General features: G+C 40.8%; 1 protein-coding gene across 1 annotated transcript in view; it reads right to left on the minus strand.

Moving 5' to 3' along the window:
* Positions 1-2,718: 2,718 nt before the first annotated feature.
* LOC141902752 (sal-like protein 1) overlaps positions 2,719-24,451 on the minus strand; it is a 34,957-nt gene continuing 13,224 nt past the window's right edge. Inside the window, exons 3-4 of the mRNA XM_074790628.1 lie at positions 20,733-20,864; positions 2,719-7,945 (exon numbers count right to left, since the gene is read on the minus strand). Coding sequence (XP_074646729.1) covers positions 4,929-7,945; positions 20,733-20,864 — 3,149 coding nt within the window. The 3' untranslated portion in view covers positions 2,719-4,928. The remainder of the gene's footprint in view (positions 7,946-20,732; positions 20,865-24,451) is intronic.

The following is a 24,451-nucleotide window of genomic DNA, read 5'->3' on the forward strand; positions in this document are numbered from 1 at the left end:
TCGTTAGCGGAATTTTCATACACTAACTAAAGTCACCTCTGGCAATCGATCTGCCATCCGTAACCCTAGCTTGCCAGAGTTGACTACCGTTAGTGTATGAAAATCCCGCTAACGATGTGCATAGCGGCAGCACCATACGGTGAAATGTTTATATCGCAACAAAAGTGATGCTGAATAGAGGATGAACAGGGGTGTTCCAGGGTTCGAACCCAGTAATTACTGATACTGGTTCAGAGTGCGGTCCTGATGCTGGATAGAGGATGTACAGGGGTGTCCCGGTTTCGAACCCAGTAATTACTGATACTGGTTCAGAGTGCGGTCCTGATGCTGGATAGAGGATGTACAGGGGTGTCCCGGTTTCGAACCCAGTAATTACTGATACTGGTTCAGAGTGCGGTCCTGATGCTGGATAGAGGATGTACAGGGGTGTTCCGGTTTCGAACCCAGTAATTACTGATACTGGTTCAGAGTGCGGTCCTGATGCTGGATAGAGGATGTACAGGTGTTCCGGTTTCGAACCCAGTAATTACTGATACTGATTCAGAGTGGTCCTGGTGCTGAATAGAGGATGTACAGGGGTGTCCTGGGTTGGAACCCAGTAATTACTGATACTGGTTCAGAGTGGTCCTGATGCCGGATAGAGGATGTACAGGTGTGTCCTGGGTTGGAACCCAGTAATTACTGATATTGGTTCAGAGTGGTCCTGATGCCGAATAGAGGATGTACAGGTGTGTCCTGGGTTGGAACCCAGTAATTACTGATACTGATTCAGAGTGGTCCTGATGCTGGATAGAGGATGTACAGGGGTGTTCCGGTTTCGAACCCAGTAATTACTGACACTGATTCAGAGTGGTCCTGATGCCGAATAGAGGATGTACAGGGGTGTTCCGGTTTCGAACCCAGTAATTACTGATACTGGTTCAGAGTTGTACTGATGCTGAATAGAGGATGTACAGGGGTGTTCCGGTTTCGAACCCAGTAATTACTGATACTGATTCAGAGTGGTCATGATGCCGAATAGAGGATGTACAGGGGTGTTCCGGTTTCGAACCCAGTAATTACTGATACTGGTTCAGAGTGCGGTCCTGATGCTGGATAGAGGATGTACAGGGGTGTCCCGGTTTCGAACCCAGTAATTACTGATACTGGTTCAGAGTGCGGTCCTGATGCTGGATAGAGGATGTACAGGGGTGTCCCGGTTTCGAACCCAGTAATTACTGATACTGGTTCAGAGTTGTACTGATGCTGAATAGAGGATGTACAGGGGTGTTCCGGTTTCGAACCCAGTAATTACTGATACTGATTCAGAGTGGTCATGATGCCGAATAGAGGATGTACAGGTGTGTCCTGGGTTGGAACCCAGTAATTACTGATACTGATTCAGAGTGGTCCTGATGCTGAATAGAAGATGTACAGGGGGTGTCACGACCGTACGGTGCTGTCGCTATACTCATCGTTAGCGGAATTTTCATACACTTACTAAAGTCACCTCTGGCAATCGATGTGCCTTCCGTAACCCTAGCTTACCAGAGTTGACTACCGTTAGTGTATGAAAATCCCGCTAACGATGTGCATAGCGGCAGCACCATACGGTGAAATGTTTATATCGCAACAAAAGTGATGCTGAATAGAGGATGAACAGGGGTGTTCCAGGGTTCGAACCCAGTAATTACTGACACTGATTCAGACTGGTCCTGATGCTGAATAGAAGATGTACAGGGTATCCCGGTTTCGAACCCAGTAATTACTGACACTGAGTCAGAGTGGTCCTGATGCTGAATAGAGGATGTACGGAGGTGTTCCGGTTTCGAACCCAGTAATTACTGACACTGATTCCGAGTGGTCCTGATGCTGAATAGAGGATGTACAGGGGTGTCCCGGGTTCGAACCCAGTAATTACTGACACTGATTCAGAGTAGTCCTCATGCTGAATAGCGTATGTACAAGGGTGTCCTGGGTTCGAACCCGGTGATTAATAGTGGTCCTGATTCTGAATAGAGAATGTACAGGGGTGTCCCGGGTTCGAACCCGGTGATTCAGAGTGATTCTGATGCTGAACAAAGGATATACAGGGGTGTCGCAGGCTCGAACACAGTAATCACTGATACTGATACTCCGAGAATCTTGCTGTTATTAATAGAACAAGTTTTGGTTCTTCATCTACGTGAATATCATCCATGTATTGAAATTCTATCGAATTCTATACAAAGGATCTATTGTGAATTTAGTTCGATGAAAATCCGACAGAGGGCGTAAAACTTCGAAATACCCTTTAGACCCCCTAGGAAACTCGAAAAACCTCCCGAAATGTTAAAAGATCCATATTTGAATTCATCTGTGTATTCAAAACATATTCAAATTACTTGGGAATCAATTAATTAGGCAACGTAATTATTTGTCTAACGCTTTTAAACTTATTCGAAAACGACTGATTGTTCATTTTCAAGTAAAAAAGAATTTGTTGACAGTCGTTTCTAAACACCTCATACCCCATCTGATGGAATTTCTGTGAACTATGCTCCCAGCTCAGAACACATGTAGTTCCTACCCTAGCCGCCAGGTGTCTAGACTTTTAGCTACTTCCGGTCCTCAGCCTTCTTAAATCCTCACAACGATCAGCTCCGAAATTAATGAATCGTACTCAATGAAAATTAATTTAAAAGTTCTTTCGATTTTATTATTATTATTATTATATATATAATTTTGATATTTACTCTTATCGACAAAATAATTCGGCTCTAAAACAATCTACACAAATGACTGAAAATTAGAAGTAGTTACATACAATTATCGTGTCATTAAAATGCTCTCAATAATGTCATGGGTTACTCTCTCCCTATATCTCTCTTTTTCTAACTATGAAATAATTTCTTATAAATAAAAAATGCTGCGTTAATAAATTCGCCATTGATTTTAAACTGATTTTTCACATTGTTGCATTTTGATGAAGACGATGTCATGGATACGCGTCGTACTCATTTGAATATTAATTCGATTGACCTATATATATATCTAATTTGAATGCAATCTGACCTAGTTTGAGCTCGATTTGACCTACAAATAACTAATTTCAACACATAATCATTTATGTTTTTTTTGTTGTAAATACATAGACGACCATTTTTCCTACATTGAACAATTTACATAATATCGATTATTTACAATAGGTATTGATTCGTGTTCCATATATATATATATATATATACTTGCACATGTACACAATGTCATGGTTGATGATTTACACAAAAAACACGGTTACAACAATATCGATCCGATGATACATACACTAACACATACATATACAGTTAATCGATATGCAAATATATATTTGTACTAATAATAGTTAATCATGTACTGAATTATTTACAAAACTAATCCATAAATGTATCATTATCAATATTATATACAACTATTGTAACTAACTGACCATATTGTTGGCGTATGTATCTAAAGTTACTATATTCGAGATTCAACTGCCTTTCATACTTTAACGGAAGATATTTGAATATTCTGTAATACTTTAATTATCATAAATATAATCATCATTATTATAACCATTAATACTTTAAAATAAAATACCTATGACGCTTAGTCGAACGACTGTCCATCCGCAGTGGACCTTTCAGATGAGAATTGGCCCGAGGAATATTTGTCTTGATTTTGCTTAGAGGGTTGTCAAAGGTTGCCCATTTGTGGCTTAGAGGTTGCCCAGAGGTTGCCCAGATGGTTGGCTACCCACAAGGGTAGTCGTTAGATCCTATAACCGACTTGTCGCACATGCGCATTGACTGCCTGGAAAAAACTCATAAAAAAACTCTTAAAAAACTCATGAAAAGTAAATAAAAATTCAGGATTCGAACACGTAACCACGGTAGCGTTAGTCTAACGATATAACACGGCGCTAACGCTGCTAGCTTGCCAAATCACCCGCATTGTAACTACCTATAGGATCTAACATTTACCACCCACAAGTACTAAGTTTCATCTTCACAGCGCCCTCTTTCGGCCGCTGTTTGATTCTATTGATGTCAGAGCGCGAAAGGAACGTACGGTTGAATAATGATTAATGGTAACCGTTGCGCGGCTAGATTCTGTCGTTGCCGTTTACTGCGTCACAGATCGATATAGAAAACACTCTCTTAGTGACAAATCAATCATAAAACACGGGTTAACGCCATGAATAATTTATAGCGATTTTGTAAACAGTGACCATCAGTATAATATCTCTCCGTCCTTATACAACAACAATGAATACAGATTTTTATACATTGCACGCTCGCCTGCCACGGCACAATGATTCATCTTGGCGGAGATCGTATCAAAAAATTGACAACTTGAAATATTATAATTGGTTAACGGTTGACCGGATAGTGAACGGGTTTAACACACGTGACCAGTTTTATAACGATTAGATGAATATTGTTTGATTGCACGAATAAATGTATAAATCTTTCTCTTATCAAGATGGCCGCCTGCATCTTCGAACCACGCCGGAAAACCCGGTAGAAAATTGGCTATATGCGCCACCTGGTATGATAACTGAAAATAAGGGCCGCCATCTTTACATCACGTGTATCGACCTAATATTTTTCAACAAAAAATTGTTATCGAAGTGAGATTCAGGTTGCAGATAAATGGGATTCGAACCCAATGTTTTCCAATTTTGCGCAAACATCCCTGACACGCGGGACCTCTCAATTATGCCTTTAACTCTAATTAACAATAGTTAATCAAACAAGTTCACAACAGTTTTATCAATGACTAGTAGTTTAGAACTTCACGGAGGCAGTGTTTTTAATGTGATCATTTCGATGGTAAAGTTTCTGATGTCCGCAGTTTGAAGAAAAATCTTATATACAATGACGCAACAATGACGTACGTTCGATCACATGATTACAGTGTCATGGAGACGCGAATAGTTTTTTTTTCTAAGCGATGAGGCTTTTCGGTTCCTCTCTATCTCTCACCATCCCGGAGACATGTGATTGTAAATGCATTTCTAACGCCGACGGAGTAACGCATACTTTGTTGCACAGATGACACGTGGTCTTCCACAGCCAGGCCGAGTCGTTATGAGGCCCGTCGCGTTGCTGCTGTTCCGCCGGTGATTGCGGAGCGCCACCTATTTTATTGATTCGTTCGCCTTCGTTATTATTGTTCATACCGTTTCGCATTTCGTGGCTGTTATTAGAATCGCCGGTTTTCGTGCTATAGTCTTTCGGCGAGGAACTGCTGACGACGAGCGATGGTTCGGGTTTCATTCCGCTCATCGTCATGAACGCTTCGGCCTTCATTTTCATGTAATCGGCTGCCGAACTGGCGGCCACTGATAAATGCGGGAAACTACCGTTCATGCTTTGTATAACCGGTATTTCGTTCATTTTCGGCGAGATTCCGTTATGATGAAAAGCGGGATAGGGGAAATAGAGTTCGGACGGACCGCGATGTCCGAACATGAAATCCGGTTCTTTCGACGGCATCGGAATCGGATGATCGATAGCGATTCGTCTGCCTCGACGTGAAGGACCGTTATTCCACATGTGCGTACCCATGTGTACTTTCAGATTGCCTTTAGTAGTGAAAGCCTTTCCGCAGACGGTACATTTAAACGGTTTATCTCCCGTATGAGTGCGTATATGTATCTGTAAAGCACTCGCGCTCGAAAAGTTCTTTAAACACGTTTGGCATTGGTGTTTATTGGGTCGGCGAACAAACGGCGATCCGCAGCCCGGCTCCGACGACGAGTTCAAGTGCGAGACGCTAGGTGGCGTTAGTGACGACGACGACGACGGTTGCGAGGCAACGGGAGACAATGCGGGTTTCTTATCGGGCGGTTCTTCAGAGTGTGAGGATGATGGCGGCTGCGGCTGGGGCGCCGTAATCACGTGACTAATGACTGGTACCAGCGGGATGATGTTGTCCTCTGATTTGGTACTGATTTGTGAATTGCTGTCCTCTGATCCGTGGTTGAAAGCTTGCGACGGCAGATCTCTGATTTTGTGCGTTAACATGTGCTGTTTCATGTTACCCCTCGTCGAGAAACCTCTGTCGCAAACTTCGCATTTAAACGGTCGTTCTTTCGTGTGACTTCTATAGTGAATATCGAGCGCACTGCGGCAAGCGAATGTCTTCAAACAAATGTTACACGTGGTGAATTTCTCGCCCATTTGTGACGTCAAATCCAACGCACCAATCCCAGCGCTGAACGGCGACCCCTGGTGGTGGAAACTACCGAACGGGGACATTAAAGGTGGCGCTGCGAGTTGTTCTTTCGGGTAATCATCGTTTTCACTGATGGAGTCTTTGATAGCGTCATCTGGCGGTGAATTGGGTCGTCCTGGTTGACTGCTGATGGCCGAGTTAGGTGATCCGGCACCGGTTCTGTTGTTGTAAATAGAGGGTGGGCTGTGACTGCGACCAGTGCTCATATCTAACGGTCGCGGATGTGGCATCATCTCGAAGTTGGGTCTAGTGGGATCCATGGCTCGAACGTGTTGTTCTAACGCGGCCAGCGAGGTAGAATACACTGAGTGTGACTGGTTCCCGCCTTCGTCCGACGATTGGCTAGTTATACTTCCGGAATTCGAAGGTGGTCTGTTCATTGGTTGATTATCTCTCGGGCTAGGCGAACTCTGTCTGACAGGACCCGGTGTACTCTGATGGCTGTCTCGACCTCCCGTTGTTTCTTCATGGTTATGTTTCTCGAGTAGCGGAGCTGAGCCGGACCGCTGGTGCTGCTGCTGCTGTACGGGTGGGGATGGAGACCTCATATCGCGTTGACTCTCGCGGAACTCACGCGCCCTGCTGCTCAAATCCAGCTCCCCTAACGAATGCCTCATCGGTGGCAGAGACAGCCCTAACGCCGGGTGATGGTGCGGTAACCCGTAATGATGGTTCATACCGGCCGCCATCATCTCATGGTTATGAATGAATTCCATATGACGCGACATATCTAAAGCAGATGAGTTCTGCTGATCGGCTGTATGAATGCGGATATGCTGTTGTAAGACGAGGCTGTTTGTGAATTGTTTATGACAAACTGGACACTGGTGTAACATTCTAATCGGTGGTTTGGCACGATGGACTCCCATATGAGTTTTAAGGTTGCCTTTAGTAGTAAAAGCTCGTCCGCATATTTTACATTTGAACGGGCGTTCCCCGGTATGAATGCGATAGTGCATCTGTAGAGCGCTTTTACAGCTGAGAACCCGGTGACAGATCGCGCACTGATTCGGATCGGTCACTTTCGTATCGATGTTATGAACTAACTCTTCCAGTTTGGACGTTTCCGACTTGTCGATTTCCATGAATTGTTCAAGCGGGTCTTCTGTTTTAGTCGAACTGCGCATAGGCGGTCGAAAGAATGGGTTGTCCATACCCATCATCGGTAGAGTACCGGGTAGAGGCATACCTGCCATGGTATGATGCCCGTGAATTGGCATGGGTACGTGAAGCGGCGTCGACGTTAACGGCATGCTGTATATAGGATGAATCGGAGTAGTCGGTAAACTCGGAGCACTCCGGATACTGGCGGCCGGACTCGTTACATCCGGTGAGATCAAAGATGGGGGCTCGCTCCCGACTGCCGGACAATGTCCCGATTGAGAGGTCGGGGTCGTCGGCTCGTCCGGGTGTTCGGGCTCTTCGCGTTTAATCATCTCCCCGCTAGGTGGCGTTGACGAAGGTCTCGGCTGTTCTAGAGGAGTGTTCGGAGCTATCCCGTATCCTGGTGTGGTCGACGTTGACGACGACGATGACGTCATATCCTGAGGTAGAGCTGATTGGTTGAGTAATGGTGGATGTAGTTTATCGAGGTGTTCTGGTACAGGATTCGGATTCATTTTGATGTGCGGGTACTTGGCTTTATGTCGACTGAAATGAACTTTCAGATTCCCGCGTGTCGAAAATCGGTTTCCGCAAATATTGCACTTGAAAGGTCTTTCACCTAGAAATATACAGAAATATAGACATATTAAATATTATGACTGAATAATTCACAAAGCCATGACATTGTAAAACACTGCAATTCAACATACATCGAACATATGCACTTCGTATGATCACACAGAACTAAAATTCAACCATGGATCAAGGCCCACAGTTCCACCACACAGTTATTAGGTAGATTTTCGGTGTTTTATGTTTGCATCTAGTTGCACAGTTGTGACTAAAGAAGGCTGAAAGTGGTCGTTATAAATCAAGGTGTTAGATTGACTATAGAACTAAGATGATCCAGCCCAAACACGTCAAATGAAAAGATTCTATTCAAATTTGAAAAGTGAAAGCCTTTTGAATGTAACAAACTTGCGCAAATAAAAGGAATTGAATACATTTTAAATTTTGAGATTTAATCACAAGCGGGTGTTCACGAATCCAAACACTGGTGTTTGTCTGGTCAACTTGACTCAATTCAATAATTGAATAGACGAACTAGTAATGGCATCTGTTGTTGAGATGGCTACTATTCTTTCGGTCTGAATGCAATAAACTAGTATTGCAAGTTTTAAGTTTCTTTTCATCCTTTTTGAGTATTTATTTCCTGCTCAAAGACGGGAAATGATAATCACTAGACTCAACACCAACCGCTGGGCTTCGTTCTTTATATTGTATCTAAAAATCTGTTCACTTCAGAGATAATTTATAACCACGTATAACACCTATAGAGCTGTATATCAATTAAACCATCTTTGAGGGTTACACTTCTATTTGTCCGAAGATCAATTAAAACCCTTGAGAAATATTCTGAATAAGTGATTGTGAAGTGTAAATGCCCGGGTCACCTCGTCCTAAAGCTATGAATGGGCGCGTGTTTGCGTAACATCGTAAATTGATGGTTTCGAATAAAATGACAAACTTTCAATTTTTAACGAATGATAAAAATACGTAACCAGAAATGACACGGGTTCAGCTAGGTTTGATGAGGTTTTATTAGTCAGTCGTTAGGGGCTCGGTGAAGGCCGAGAATTTCCCGTTTCTTTCATAAATAACCATCGAACGTTTTATAAGATTCCCCCCGAAAAAAGATTGATGGACGCCGAAAGACAAGACAAGAACCAAAGACGTTCGCGTCGTCATTAATTTCGTAAATGAAAAAGAACCAACGATCATTAATCGTCAGCCTCTTGTCGTAAAGGCGAGGAATTTTCAGTCTCATGAAATTAGCTTATTTATCATTTTTCCTGCGCGCTGAGTCGTAATTACATGTGAAGACGTAATATTTCTATCGATTTCATCAGATTTTCTGTAATTTCCGCGACATCAACGCGACATAAGACATTAGACATTAGACATTAGATTTGCATCATTCGTGCATTAGAACGGCTGATAATTGTCATAATTTGAATTACGCATCAGCCACCCCGTACTCGTCTCTCTTCGCCCGAGATGAACAAGAATGTGGCAAGAATTCCTAATTTTCCCTCCGACGGCATATCGCGGAAGTACTTAAAGCTAATTCTACCGTCGAATTATAATTTGTTTTCTTGAATTAGATCATTCATCCTAAAAACACCCGGAGCTGTCGCGCTGTCTTGTGACCCCCGCAATATTCGACGAAATGATTAATCTATTCGAACCGAAACGGCTGCACGCCGCGCTCTTTTTATCAGCTAGATCCATTTCTTTAATTTCAGAATAATCCGCCTGCCAGGGCCGGCTCTTTACTGTCATAATCTCATTCAATAATTAACCCCTTTAAAGTAACTTTTATTCACCGGGAGACAAAAACAGCAATAATTTGCGTGGGTTGTTTTATAAAAAGTCACACCGGTCTAAAAGTCATCGCTTTCTTTGTCGCCTATCTAATTATGAAATAAAAAGCCGGCCATTTTGTGAATGCATAAATCACGGTCGCCCGATTCTCTGAGAGTCCCTCTCAGTGATCCGGTGTGAATGGAATCTCTTGAACAAGATGATGGATAAAATAATATAATAAAAGCTGCTGCCCTTTTTTTCTGTTATGGCAGATTTTATATTCAATCTGACGATCGAGTTGAGTCGGAGCCACCCACACGGAACATCTTGAAGAGTGCCCAGACGCGGCGGGGGCCAAACAATAAACCGAGTGAATGTCTTTTAATCGCCCACGCGCGCCATCTGGATCTATCTCAGTTGTATTCGCATGTTTTCTCTGTGAGTGAGAAATCTCTGCAATGCGCTAAAAGCTTGCGTCCAGTTGCAAGGTTCTCAGTTAAGATTTCTATCTCTTTGATTGAAAACAATCAGTTTTACTCTTAGCAGACAAACTTAACTATGAACTGTGACGTCATGCCGTTAAATACTGGATTCCTAGGGTCAATGTTTATAAGTAACAATAATAACATTAATATATTTAATATTCATCAATTCAATCTTTTTTTATCAACGGTCGTTAGTTCCCGAATCCGCCGCGACTATGGTGGCGGCAGCACATTTGAATTACGATTCCTAGGCGAGGAATGACACGACGAGTATTTTTCTCCTAGAATTAATTAAGTCCAATAGTATTCAATGGAAATTGAAAAAATTCAACATGAATTATATGAAATCACCGCTTATAAAACGCTATGAAAAGAGATTTTTAAATCTAATTTCTAAGAAGTTTGATGAATGAATGGAGTTAAAATTGTCAATTTTGATCAATAATATCAAATTTGACCCCAACTGTTTGAATAACACGAACAATGGTAACTGTAATATTATTAAATCTAACCCCCGACCTGGCTGGACCTGGTTTATATTGTTTGATATTTAAGACGATGCTCTAAAGGATTGATAATTGAGAGAAGGCCGATTGTTAATGAAAAGTTTATTAAAGTGATTTATTTTAATAAAAATCTCGTCGTCGATTTATCCGTACAAAACGCGTCTAATGAAACGACGACAATTTATCACACACAGATTATTACAATAAATTGCGCCACGTCGTTTCGGCTGATGACGATTTGACTTTTAGCCTCTTTGGTTTATTATGATAATAAAAAACCTAAGTGTGGATAATACGGTTCTTTCTATTGGCGACGGACGCGAGGAATAGCGGGACGATGAATCAAAATGAAACACAGCGACTATTTATTTCATCGGGGTGCGAATAATGAAAATTTAATAAGCACAATTTCACCCTGTGTTAACAGCTCACAGCGAGCACCCGCTGATCGCACAAAGCCTTCTCGACCAGCGCTGCTGCTGCTGCTGCTGCTGCTGCTGCTGCTGCTGCTGCTGCTGCTGCTGCTGCTGCTGCTGCTGCTGCTGCTGCCGCTGCTGGTGCTGCTGGTGCTGCTGACTTAAACGGTCCTCGCGCAAATATTTGAATTCGCTTTCGAGACGGTAATATGTTCGGACCCGGTAATAAATCTCGAGTCGACACTGAAAAAATACTGCAGATAAAAGGCGTCAAATCATTTATTACGACTTGGCACCCGAGTCTGGTACAGAAATCATGACATCTCGACTTAACGTCTTGCGGTGCTATGAGTTGACGTCTTATGCATACAAATCCGATCAGATATTAGTCGTCGAGACTGGTCCGGATAGAATGTTGAAATATGCATGCATAAGATAGTAAAATGAAAAGTAAATGGCTTTTCGCTAATCAACGACAATGATCTATATTGATTTAGGAGGCATTAGGAAAGTGTCGAGGGGGAAATTACGAGGAAAAAGATGGTTTAGATATGAGCATGTCGCGCTACGTACATTGAACAGACGACCTTCACTGATAACTCGCTATCAGACACTGTTTTCTTCTTATTACATCTTCTTAGGTGAAACAGAGTTTTAAAAATACCTTAATAAAAATCATTTTATAATTTAATGAATATTATTTATTCATTAAAGATGGTTATCTGTTTGATTTGATATCTTTTAAGTGATAAAAAGTTTTAAAGATATTTTAAAAAGTTTATCTTTTGAAACATCTTTAACTGTTATTCTTTTTTCAATTAGGTTTTCTCTGAAATATTCTTTAAACGATTCAATTAGGCTATTACTCGAGGAAACATTTCAGACTCTCATTTTTACTGTTAGATTTTATATCGTTTTTACAACACGGTTTGAAGAGAGAGCGTTTCATTAATGTTTATAATTTTTAGTAAATCATTACTATTTTCTCTGAAAAAATTCCAAGTGATTCTATCATTTTGTTAATTTCATCTGAAGCATTTAATGTTTTTTTTTTAAATCTAAAATAGGGATTATTTATTTTTCATTTATTTGATTGGTAGATTTCGTTTGATTTGTTTTGATTCGGTATCCCTTACAAACCCACCACACCTGCCGGCTATGTTTAATATGAAAGCGATTTGAAGGAGCAGCAGCAGCAATAACTGCTCCACACAGCATCATCAGCAACAATAATAACTTCATCATTTATTGAACACATTTCCTATTCGACTATAAAATACACCGCGACCTTTTCATTAAACGCTTTGTCGCGTTTTTATCGCCGACTCTCTCAGTCTCACAAACCCGGAGTGATATTAATACCGCCACCAGTTTCACCTGATAAATCACTTCTTCTTATTAATAATATCAACACACGGTGAAAGTGCTTGATCCCAACTTCCTGAGTAGTCGAACCCCACTGCGCAGCTGTCAACCGAACACGAATACATAATCATTTATAAAGATTGATCAGCATTATTTCACAGTTCCACGCGATAATAGTCCTTTCTGTATTGAGAAGCTTATTACACGTCTTTAAATATTCAATAGTTTGCTGCCCATTTTTTTTCTGATACAGCGGCGACGGAGCTCTGCGTGCCGGTATCAAATAAAAATATTTTAATTAACCAAACCAACATCAATAGGAGAGGCTACATTAGTCAATTGTTAATGGTAATCATAGGGAACCCATTCGTGTAAATATAGGTGAATATGTGAATATATGTTTCTATGAGAAACTGTGTATGAAAAATGCATGATGTAATTACGACGAGTTAAACACTGGTTTCTGGAGAGTTCGAATAGCATGCGATGAAATGATATGATCATTTGCGAAATGAGTCTCGGGGTCTGACTGGTGTTGGTGCTGCGGTTGGTGGTGGCGCAGGGTCGGGAATTCTGAGTTTAGATAATTACTCCCATGTCAGGTAAAATACATCGTGACGCACGCAATAAATAGTTCTAAACCTGAATATATATGAATACATTAATTATAGGCAGGATTTCCTTCGTTCTTAATAGAAATGAATAATCAGCGAGTTATAGAGGGAAGGTTGCTAGAATTCTCCTGGGCGGACGTAGACCTGGGTAAATCATGCGGTGAAATGAAATTACTTGACGCGTCATTTATGAGGTAAAAGGATAAAAACCAATTGATTCATTCAATGACCATCAGAAGAAAGTTCTACGCGCTGCCTTTTGAGGCTTGACAGTAAAAATCAAGCTGTTTGATGATTTACTTGACCCAAGGCTTCGGTAACCACGATATATGTGTGGTGATTCCAATCGCAAATTAGGGATTCAAATCAGAAAATTCGTCATCGAGAAATAGACCCCAACAAGGAAGCGAGGAAGCGAGGGAGCGAGGATCAGGCGTTTTATCGAAAATTAATTGTGAAAATTTACGGATAAATCGATTTCTAATTCATTATTATTAATGACGTGAGATTTTTGAATTCAACTTCAAGATAAGAGACAAACTGCATATTGAAAATAAGATTAACGAGGCCTCGATCAGCGCAGAAAATCTCAGAGACCTTCGCGACAAATTTTCACCCTTGTAGGCCCGCAATGCGTGAAATAGTCTCCTATATAAATTGATGATTCTAACAGCGCGCAGAATCACGGAGAACTTCAAGATGAATATCGCATCTCGTATACGTGCTGCCACCTGGCGGATACATCTGCGAGACAGATGCATCAGTTATTGGTGTATTAAATATCACCTCGATATGAGATATGCTTTTACTGCAAGATTAGATTACAATATCTCAAATTCCTACATTCACTAACACACGTGTTCAACACGCATTCATCAAACTCTTCAAATCGTTTTAGCAGCCGAGCAAGTTTTAATGCATTTTTCTAATACTGCGGCTTCGCATACCACATTTTCACAATATTTATTCCTAATTGTCAGTTCTGACTTTGTTGCTGTTAAAAATGGATTCTGTCTGTGGTCTAGATGCGCCGCAACCTTCCTGTGTTCTATGAATAGTAAAGCTATTTATCGGCTTTCATAACCAAGACACCGCGGCTTAAGAAGCCTCAGAAAAAGTCAGACGTTTAATTCGGTTGAAGTCATAATGATATAAGCCTATAAACTTTATGATATAAGATACCGAGGATTTTGAGGTCGCATTTCAAGGATTATCCATAATTTGTTTGGCTTTGTAGGATTATTTTCGAGGGATCGATCGGTCGTGTTGAAGAAGCCCTTCTCAATTCTACAGGGACATCTTCGCTAGACTTAGTCACGTACAGGAGGCTTCGTTCATATAATAAAAATACACTAAACAAAGTAAATTATTTCGGAAAATTGCAAAAAAAGGTTTAAAGAATATCAAAATTACGAACGCAAGTTATTTACATGAGAAACATTAATTTGCTCTTAAAGAAATTCATGAAATTTGCATTGGCTTCTTTGATGTTAATCATATATTTTGGAAAACACTTTGGTCGGCAAAACAGGTTTAGAATCGTCGAATATACAGTTACCGCCGAAAGAAACAACATTCAATCGCGTTTGAATATTCAGGCATTTTCTTTAAAATCTGAATTCCGTTTGATGGTATAATTGCATTCTGGTCAGGTATAGAGTTATATCAATATTAATGGTCTCGGCGCGGGCTCCCGAGTCCCTGGCCACGATTTATGACAAATTTCCTTTTAAAACTCACTAGACAGCTCATTAAATTTTCATTACATACAAAGATAGTTATTAATTCTGGACTCGTTTTCTTTTTTTCCGTCGCTTTATGCATCATCATTTCCGAGGTCTCTCGGCGAAAACAGAAGGAGCAACGAATCCTCAAAGCGAATTAACTATCGTCTCGAAATGGCGCACGAAATTGTTTGAAATCGAACTCAATTCTGCCTCTTAACTCGAGATCAATCGGTTACTTTTCAATTCCCGGTTGAATTCAAGATAATAATTTCATAAATTTATTTTCTGTATATCGTCTACTGCGAACGCGTCGAGAGGAATCTATTCACAATATCGCGTTTATTCTTCATGTCGATTGGTTTAACCTTTGTCACCGGGAATGATGAACCTGTCGCAGCGAGGGGTGAGAAACCGATCAGCTTGTAAACCTCGCACTACGCGCTCTTCAGTAGCTATTGAATTGTAACAATGCCTTTTTATTAGCAATGTTTATCGACGAATTTCGAAACTTTTTTTTTGTCAGAAGATTTAAATAATGTGGGGCTCACGGGACAGCCCTGCCGTACACCTCTTTCTAAAGAAAAAGCCGTTGCTTGTGATTCTAGACATATTAAAATATTATATTCGATTAGAATTTAAATTCGATTTTCGCCAAAGCCAAAAGATTTTAAAGTTTTTAATGCTAATCAACAACACGATCGAAAGCTTTCATTCTGATCATTATTGTTACCAAAATATGCATCTAAATCATCACCATTGACTTCATCAATAAAGTCTATAATTAGGGACAGTTGTGAAACCGGGTCCAGAACCTTAATTCATTTCGAAGAGTTCTAACCGACCTGCAACTGTGGGAGACTCATGATCGCCAAGGCGAAGGGAAATCTCATTGGCAGAAAAGATTTTAGATTTTATTTCATCTTTGCAAACTGAGGGTATTAACATCCTGTAGCGCGCAGATCCCAAACGCAGTTGTTCGCCTGGAAATCGTCTGGATGTGAAATTAATTTTCAATTCGACATAAGATTTTTTCAGGTTTCATGTCAGCTATCAGATATTCGGAAAGGTTAATCAGGTCTGATGAAGCGGGCGCATACACTGCCGAGTCGTTTAAAAGTCTTCCTTCTAAATACCGCAGAAATTAATCAACGAAAAACTTATCCAATTTCAATTGTGACATTTTTCATTTGATTGCTAGACATTTTGCGACTCAAAAAGTCAGACAGGGCACAGTTCACAGGCATTGATAAGATTTCTTCATTAAATTCAGCCCGATTGACATCGAATTAGTTTTGCTATTCAGTGTAAAATGAAATAAGATATGTTGGTGTTGTTGGTGTTGCTGTTGCTGGTGATATTTTGTAAGGTATCGCGGGTCAAGATTATAGAGTTGCGATGACATGAAGAAAATATCAATCTCAAAGTGTTGCCCGTAAAGAGCCTTCTTCAGAATTCTGTCGCAAATTTTCTGAGCATTACGACGACGGTTCGCGAGTTGTTAATTTGACCAGAGACAGTTGAAATTAGTTCAGTTTTGATTGTTCATGTAAAGGAGTCAAACTGTAACCGAACATTGGATCTAGATTCACTGATCCACGACATACGTTCAAATATCTACGATTAAAATTGGCCACAGTTTTCACAGTTTGCTGTCGATAGGAAAGGGAAACATTTACAGATTCAATTACCCAATTGAACCGGTTTCAAGTAGTATCGAACTTGCGTCTAATTGAAACTGAAAACGTCAGCGTGAATTTCTGATTCTCGTCTGTTATACGAAACAGATGAGAATCAAACTAGAGCTAATATTTACCGAATCGATGGAGTAGAGTTCATTGTCTACCAGGATATTAATTATCAATATTAGTAGTCTATTGAACGGGGGCCACTCGTGGAGAGGGGTTAATGAAATCCGATTGACACTAACACGTAAACTATGACGTAATTGAAGCATCTGTCGTCGGTGGCGGCGCGTCGGAAGCTGGCGATGATGTGACCCGTGGACAGGCAGCAGCTAGCGGCCATTTGTAATCGGCGTTCTAATCGACGCGATCAACCGAACAAAGTAAAGATGTCAGATGAGAGATAGAGAGATGGTTAACACGAGTGTAAACTACATATCAAACGCGATATACACGGAAAAGTAGTTTCTACTTTTCTTTGTGATGATGCACGACCACAAAAGTGACAGACTTCTCCTAATCGTAGAGGTCGCAAACCTCTCATCAGAGAGGTGACTAGCCGACTTACAGACAGGTCGCAAACCTCTCATCAGAGAGATGACTAGCCTACTTACAGACAGGCCGCTGACCTCTCGTCAGAGAGGTGACTAGCCTACTTACAGACAGGCCGCTGACCTCTCGTCAGAGAGGTGACTAGCCTACTTACAGACAGGCCGCTGACCGCTCGTCAGAGAGGTTACTAGCCGACTTACAGAGGTTACCTCGTAGACGTTGCAGAATTCTCACACGCCTCCTCTCTACGGAGACCATCAAAGCACAAATGATCTATCTCTAGGACAAGATCTATTTTCAACATATCAGAAATACTTCATAAAGATATTTGCACACAAGGCGATGAAAAAAAAACTAAATTTTGGGCTCAGTGTTCAAGAATCCTCGGGCTTTTCTTGAAGCCGGTTTCAATTTCTTAGATTGGTAGGATCCGTGTATTAATCCGGTCTCGACCTTTTGAGTAGCCTAATTACGACGGGGTTAATAGTCCAATAGCTTCACAGTAATCGATTACTGGTTGAGTTACAGTGTGAAGTGTTGACACTAGTGTAACTCACTGTATCTGGTTCGCAGTTGTCGCTGAGAGAAACGACAACATCCGCGACATCTTCCATCACGTTTCATTTCACTCACATGTCAAAATAATCACTGAATTATGCCTGATATGATGATAAGCCATTCTGACATCGTGAAACGAAACTCAATCGATCATTTAATTATTCTCTATAAAAACTGCTTCATTCCCGATCGAGTCGAAAGCCTTTTTATGATAATCGACGATTCACTGCGTGAACTAATTTGTAATATATTGTCATTGTCACGATTCAGATGAAAATTCCTGAACTGGAAACTGAAGATATTCGAACCTAACAATAGAATATTTCTATATTGATTCAACTTCTTCGTGATGAATTCGACTAAATTGAGTAAATGATGATTTTAATAAATAAGCCTTTTCTTGATATACTTTTTTGAAGCCGGCATAACCAGACACATGGCTTGAATATTTTACTGTAGATCAAATATTTGAAATAAACTACTAATTTTGACTCGGAGTCTAATCATTATAACTGTGGAACTTGGTCCCAAAGAATTTAGGAATCTTCATATCTAATACATAAGAATGCTAACAAAAGTCTACTAACAAATAAAAGTTTATCGACGAAACAATAATTTGATTTTGGGAGGAATAAGCAAATTTACATAATTATTATCTTACTACTTTTATCTTAAGCCATTGGTGCCGCGAAGGTAGAAATTGCTTCTGGAAATGGCCGGCGAGCGATGATAAATGGGTCATTAGGAAAAGGTCATTTTCACGGATTATCATCGAGAAAACCTTCTACAACTGATTAATTTCTGATGACCAGATATAATAACGACCGCCGATAAGTAATCACGACTGGTAAATATAGAAAGGCGTCTTACCGTCGTGTAGAAGGCGATGTAGTAACAGCCAGGAGAAGACGTTCACAGTGAAAAAATAGTTTCTCTTGATCCCGTGGGTGTTAAGTTAATTATCGCATTAATAAAGCCTTTCATACGATCTCATTTATCATAATACAGAGTATAATTGTGAACGGTTCACTGAGCCAATTATCAAGCGTGCCCTGGACACAAGCGACAAGCCGGTGCTTAATGAATGACCAGTCCCCAACACAAAGTCTACGTCCAATTTATATGAATCGTTATTATATGGAGTGAAATATATCATAACAATTCTCTTCTTTCATTTTAACCCGACTTAAAGTCAACTAGCATTGTTAGATGGACTCAGCTAAAGTAGCTTTAAATCTTTGCCAATAACTTAGGCTTTTTAAATCTAAGATCGATTATAGATTGATGTCGAAGTTATGGCAGTAAGACCCTTAGTTAGGGTGATGCTGTATTTGGAATCTACAAAAAGCATTTGATACGTGGTTTCAACCGAATCATCTAAAATCTACTAAAACGTCAAACCGATGCATTACAGATATTTTGAGCAGTTTAAAAAGTGAGAAAGGACTATAAACAGTTCAATGTTAAAAATCGATAAAAAGCCTTTGATACGATTCAGATACAATTTTCTATTGAAATGAAAAAATTCTTGCTATCGTGAGAAGAGACACTAAAGGGTTAAAGTATCAAGTTAAACTCTTTATTAAAAATTGTCATCACCCTTTATTCAGAAATCGATCCCAGTCCTGTTCAACACGTCCATCATAACTAAACCGATTAGGAGTAATTTTAATCCTCGACTGAAAATTCACGTCTGTCACAGAGCGTGTTTAAATCGATCGATATCATAGAAAAAATCGTCTGTTACGATTCGCCGTTAAAACAGTAGAAATTGTTCACAGGATATGATTGCTTTATAAGGAGTTGTCTTAAGACTTTCAGTAAACACTAGTTCAACACTCCATCATATTGTGTAAATGTTGAAGCTAGGATTAGAGCGCGTTCGCTTGAATGTCAAATTATGAGAAAATTATTGGAAATTTGAGCAAAGGGAAACAACCGGCTTTTAACAATGAGATTGATAATCCTTATCCGATTTGACGTGGGTGTCATTTACGACAGGCACCAGTTTATTAACCCATTCTACTCTTAACCCATACCCCACAGTTAAACAAGCTCTATCATTGACTCCTTAAGAGTGATTGATATATTATAATGGCTTCTCATAACGTGTTCGGGTATTGTGTGATTTCTGCGCATTTTTGACGAACGGCAGTGATGGAAGAGAGATGGGGAGAGGGAGAGAGAGGAGAGAGTAGAGAGGAGAGAGGGGGAGGGGGAGGGGAGAGGGGAGAGGGGAGAGGGGAGAGAGAGAGGGGAGAGGGGAGAGGAGAGAGGAGAGAGGAGAGAGGAGAGAGGGGAGAGGAGAGAGGGGAGAGGAGAGAGGGGAGGAGAGGAGAGAGGAGAGAGGGGAGAGAGAGGGGAGAGGAGAGAGGGGAGAGGAGAGAGGAGAGAGGAGAGAGGAGAGAGGAGAGAGGAGAGAGGAGAGAGGGGAGAGGGGAGAGGAGAGAGGAGAGGAGAGAGGGGAGAGGAGAGAGGGGAGAGGAGAGAGGAGAGAGGAGAGAGGAGAGAGGAGAGAGGAGAAGTGAACAAAATGAGATTTCCATTTGTCGAATTATGATAATTTCAATTACATGGTGTTAACAATCTGTAGAATGTTGCGAGTGAATCAGGCCGTTTCGCTCAGAGCTGATGCTGCTATAAATTGATGTTCATTTGATTCATCTCGCATCAATATTTAGTTTCGCGCGAATCTCTAATTATATCGATTAGCAGATTACATAATCGAGGGCTCCGACCAGCGAGCGGCAACCTGCAGTTATTACACAAGGAGATGTCATAAGCCCTCTGCCGTATTATTGGATTATTCGGCGCACTATAGAAATGTGACAATTACAATAATTCGAGGTGAAATTGCTGTAGGGGACTCTCAGTGTCGAGATGCTGTGAATTACAATATGGCAGATTTAGAGATGTTGATCCCCAGCGATCAAAGGATAATTATCATTTTAGTTCTGGGTCGTGATTGCATTTAGAGTTTCAAATTAGAACGTGTCTCTATTTCTGAGTCCGTGACGGGGTGTGAAAACAAACAACATTTGACTTTCCGCGAAATATTATATGGAATCTAGGGTTCAATGTAAAATAGTTTAATAAGATAAGGGTCAATATTGAAATAGTCTTAGTGGCCTTACCTGTATGCGATCTGATATGTATCTGAAGAGCGCTGTCGCTTCCGAAAACTTTTTGGCAGAATCGGCATTTATGCTTAAAAAACGGGTCATCGCTAGCGTAAACAGACCGGTCGATACTACTGGAATCTTTATCTGTAAAAACAAGCGCGAATCAAAACCGTAAATTAGACAAATTTCAAACTGAGAATTTTGAGTTTATAAATATATAGGAATTGGGTGCAGTTTCGCGAAAAAGTTCAACTCATTTCATTGCAGTTCGGTTCTTCGTGTTTTCAATAAGATAGGTAATTCAAACTTGAATTTTAACCATTTTTGTGAAATTGGACCCTGAAGACTCAATGATTATCGGACTCCAAATGAACAACACGTTATATAGGGGTCTAGTCGTTCAATCCGTGATGAAATCTATGAGCTATAACTAGCGATGGAATGACTGAAAATTAACCGCAATTGAGAATTCTACCTAGAATCGAACAAAACAAACAGCTCAAAGACTACTGCATTATGATGGGTAAACTGACTCACGGGTTGGAGATGTGGATGACTGATAATTTACCAGAAATTAATATTTCTACTAAGAATTTCGATTTAGCAAAACATACATTCTGGTGGATCGTGAGACTGATAGGCAATACACAAGATTGTGACGGGTTGTGGTTATTGCATAAATTGAAAAATCTCAAATTCTTATTTAAATTTAACAAACAAATATGTATTAGTGAGACTGAGTAATGAAGGAGAGAGGGCTATAGAAGTTCTGACTCATCAGTTTGAATACTGTTTTGACAGTTGCGATATTTATTACTGGAAGATTTAAAAGTTATTGTGGCTGCTGGCTTCACTCAAAATCATGATTGCTATAAATTTAAAATCAAAAATAATTACTGTTTTTTTGTAAATTCGTCGAGCAAGAAATCATTGGAATGTAGCGTTAACCTGGCTGAAAGCTTCAACCAAAATAATCACTATTGAATTGAAATAAAAAAAAATGTATAATTTTGAGCGATGTCGATTGCTAAATTGAATGAAAATAAGCAGGCTATCATTTTCGAATAGTGTCAATCTTCACTCAGCGACAGTGGTCTTGAGAGAGGGAGAGCGAGAGAGGGAGAGAGAGAGGGGGGAGAGAGAGAGGGGGGCGAGAGAGGGAGAGAGAGGGGGAGAGAGAGGGAGAGAGAGAGGGGGGAGAGAGAGAGGGGGCGAGAGAGAGAGAGGGTGAGAAGAAGTAGACAGAGGCAGAGAAAGGGAGAGGGGAGGGAAATAGAGAAGGCAAATATAGAGATGGCGAGAAAGAGAGGGAGAGAGAAAGATGTAAAGAGGGTGATATAGTTGTAGAGAGGTAGAGAGTAGAGGAGGGAGAGGAGGGAGGGAGGGAGAGGGAGGGAGGGAGGGAGGGAGAGGGAGGGAGGGAGGGAGGGAGGGAGGGAGGGAGAGGGAGGAGAGAGGAGAGAGAAGAGTCAGTGTATTTATTATGGTTTTAATTCTCCTCCACACATTATCATCAGAACTGACTTTAATACATTATACACCTGGTTCTGGAAGACGAGATATTAAACCGTAGTTTGTTCCTCCCTCCCGCACTCCCCTCACTCCCCTCACTCCCCTCCCTCCCCTTGCTCTACCACATTCCACAACTTCTTACATTGTCAAAATCCTCCCCGAACAACTGATATGAATTTGTTGCGTTTTTCGATAGATGCGGATTTGCGTTTTTTCCCCATTTTTCCAGTATTTTCGCAGTTGTTCATTTTCGTCAGAATGGTCAACTCTACCTCGGTGTAAATTAATAATAAACTGTTGTTCCGTCCAACTGTTTAAACCCTATGAAACACGCGCTACGCATTAAGTACATTTTACGGGATATTTTTTTCTATAACTCAAAATCTGACAGAAGTGAACAATTGTAACTAACATCAATAATCAGTGAGAAATACCGATATTCGAGTTTTATGAAGCGTCGTTTGTTCTGAAATCCACAACTTACTTTAATACAGTTGTTGGTTATAGGTTTGGCATTATAGGAATACAATCAAGTCATGGCTGAATTGAAGATTAAAATCCCGTATTTAAGTAACTTAAGACCTGAGGACAAAATACAGAGCATCAAGGCTGGGATTTAACCCGACCATCCGAGTTCTATAGCAATCACACAACGGTTTGACGAGTCATAAGATTTAGTGCTACTTTTGGGCTTAAGCAACAGTAGGCCCAGGATCAAATCTGAACCCTGAACCGTAGAACTGGGTCCAGCAGAAGCCGATCACTGATAAATCTTTTCTTTCATTGCATGGACCGCTTTGTTCCGACGTTATCGCAGCTTGATCTCTTACCGGGCTATGCGCGTTATTACATATTCATAAATTCATAAAAACCAATCGCAGAAATCTCTACCAAATCTCAATCGAAGCGTTAACGAATTTGCGATATTTCAGTAACAATTTCTTGCAACAGTGGACGCGGTAAGCCCCGACATAAGGCTGACGAGGGCGACAAGGATTAGTAGAGCGTCGAGCGGAAAGACGATTTGTGACACACGTTAATCTGCCAATGATGACCTGTACCGTGAGTGGGATTTACTGATTTGTAAGTTATGATATCAGATAGACCGATAATACCTGAACCTCACAACGTCTTACTTCAAAACTAGATATTATAACCTACTCTCTATATTACACTATATAACCAATTTCTTTCCGGAAACCAACGTGACCAATTGGGTAAAAAGTAAGTCGAACGATTTTTGGGATTTTCTAATTTACACCCTCAAGGATATAGTATTTGAACTATGAAAAAGATCTCTAGGTCACGATACCCACCGGCATGTTTGGACGACGCCAGACGGGATTTAGAACCATTTCGAAGCTCGTTTTAGTTCTAAAGACCAGTCTTTGATTTATGACGATGTTTAGTGGCCTGTGGCAAGTGAGTGTTTGAATCCTTAAAATCATGAAAAACTGTTACGAAATTTTCATCACATCTTTTTATCAACATCGAAAAGAAAAAAAATACTTTAAACTTTTCGAACCTTTGAAAACTATTAGGAGAAAAATAAAAATAGTCGGTACGCGCGTTGATAGTCGGGTAATAAAAGTTTAAACATTTGCGGCCTTTAGTTCTAGATGTTATTACATGTTTTCTGAATTTCTGGTACCGCGGATCTCAATACGGTTGCGGTGCAATGATATAAGCAGAAAGTGTTGTTGCATGTAAAATTAATACCACTTGTCGGCAAAAAATCCGCTCTCTCTCCCTCCCTCTCTCTCTCCCTCCATCTCCCTCCCTCTCCCTCTCTCTCTCCCTCTCCCTCTCCCTCTCTCTGACTCTCTCCCTCTCCCTCCATCTCCCTCTCTCCCTCCCTCTCCCTCTCTCTCTCCCTCTCCCTCTCCCTCCCTCTCCCTCTCCCTCTCCCTCTCCCTCTCCCTCCATCTCCCTCCATCTCCCTCTCTTCCTCCCTCTCCCTCTCTCTCTCCATCTCCCTCTCTCCCTCCATCTCCCTCTCTCTCCCTCCATTTCCCTCTCTCTCTTCCCAAACACATTTACTCTTTTATGAAGCACCATTTCTTTATGGTAAACTGAAGAATTGCGCACGGAAGCGATGAACACCACGTCAAACCGAGCGAGAAGTTCAGACGAACTTCTTCTTCTAAATCATCTCCCTGCGCGAATCAAATACATATCAGTTTTATTTTTCGGCGTCTTGTAAGAGGTTGATTTTAAAT

The sequence above is a fragment of the Tubulanus polymorphus genome, chromosome 3 (assembly GCF_964204645.1).
Source record: "Tubulanus polymorphus chromosome 3, tnTubPoly1.2, whole genome shotgun sequence".
Taxonomy (NCBI): Eukaryota; Metazoa; Nemertea; class Palaeonemertea; order Tubulaniformes; family Tubulanidae; genus Tubulanus; species Tubulanus polymorphus.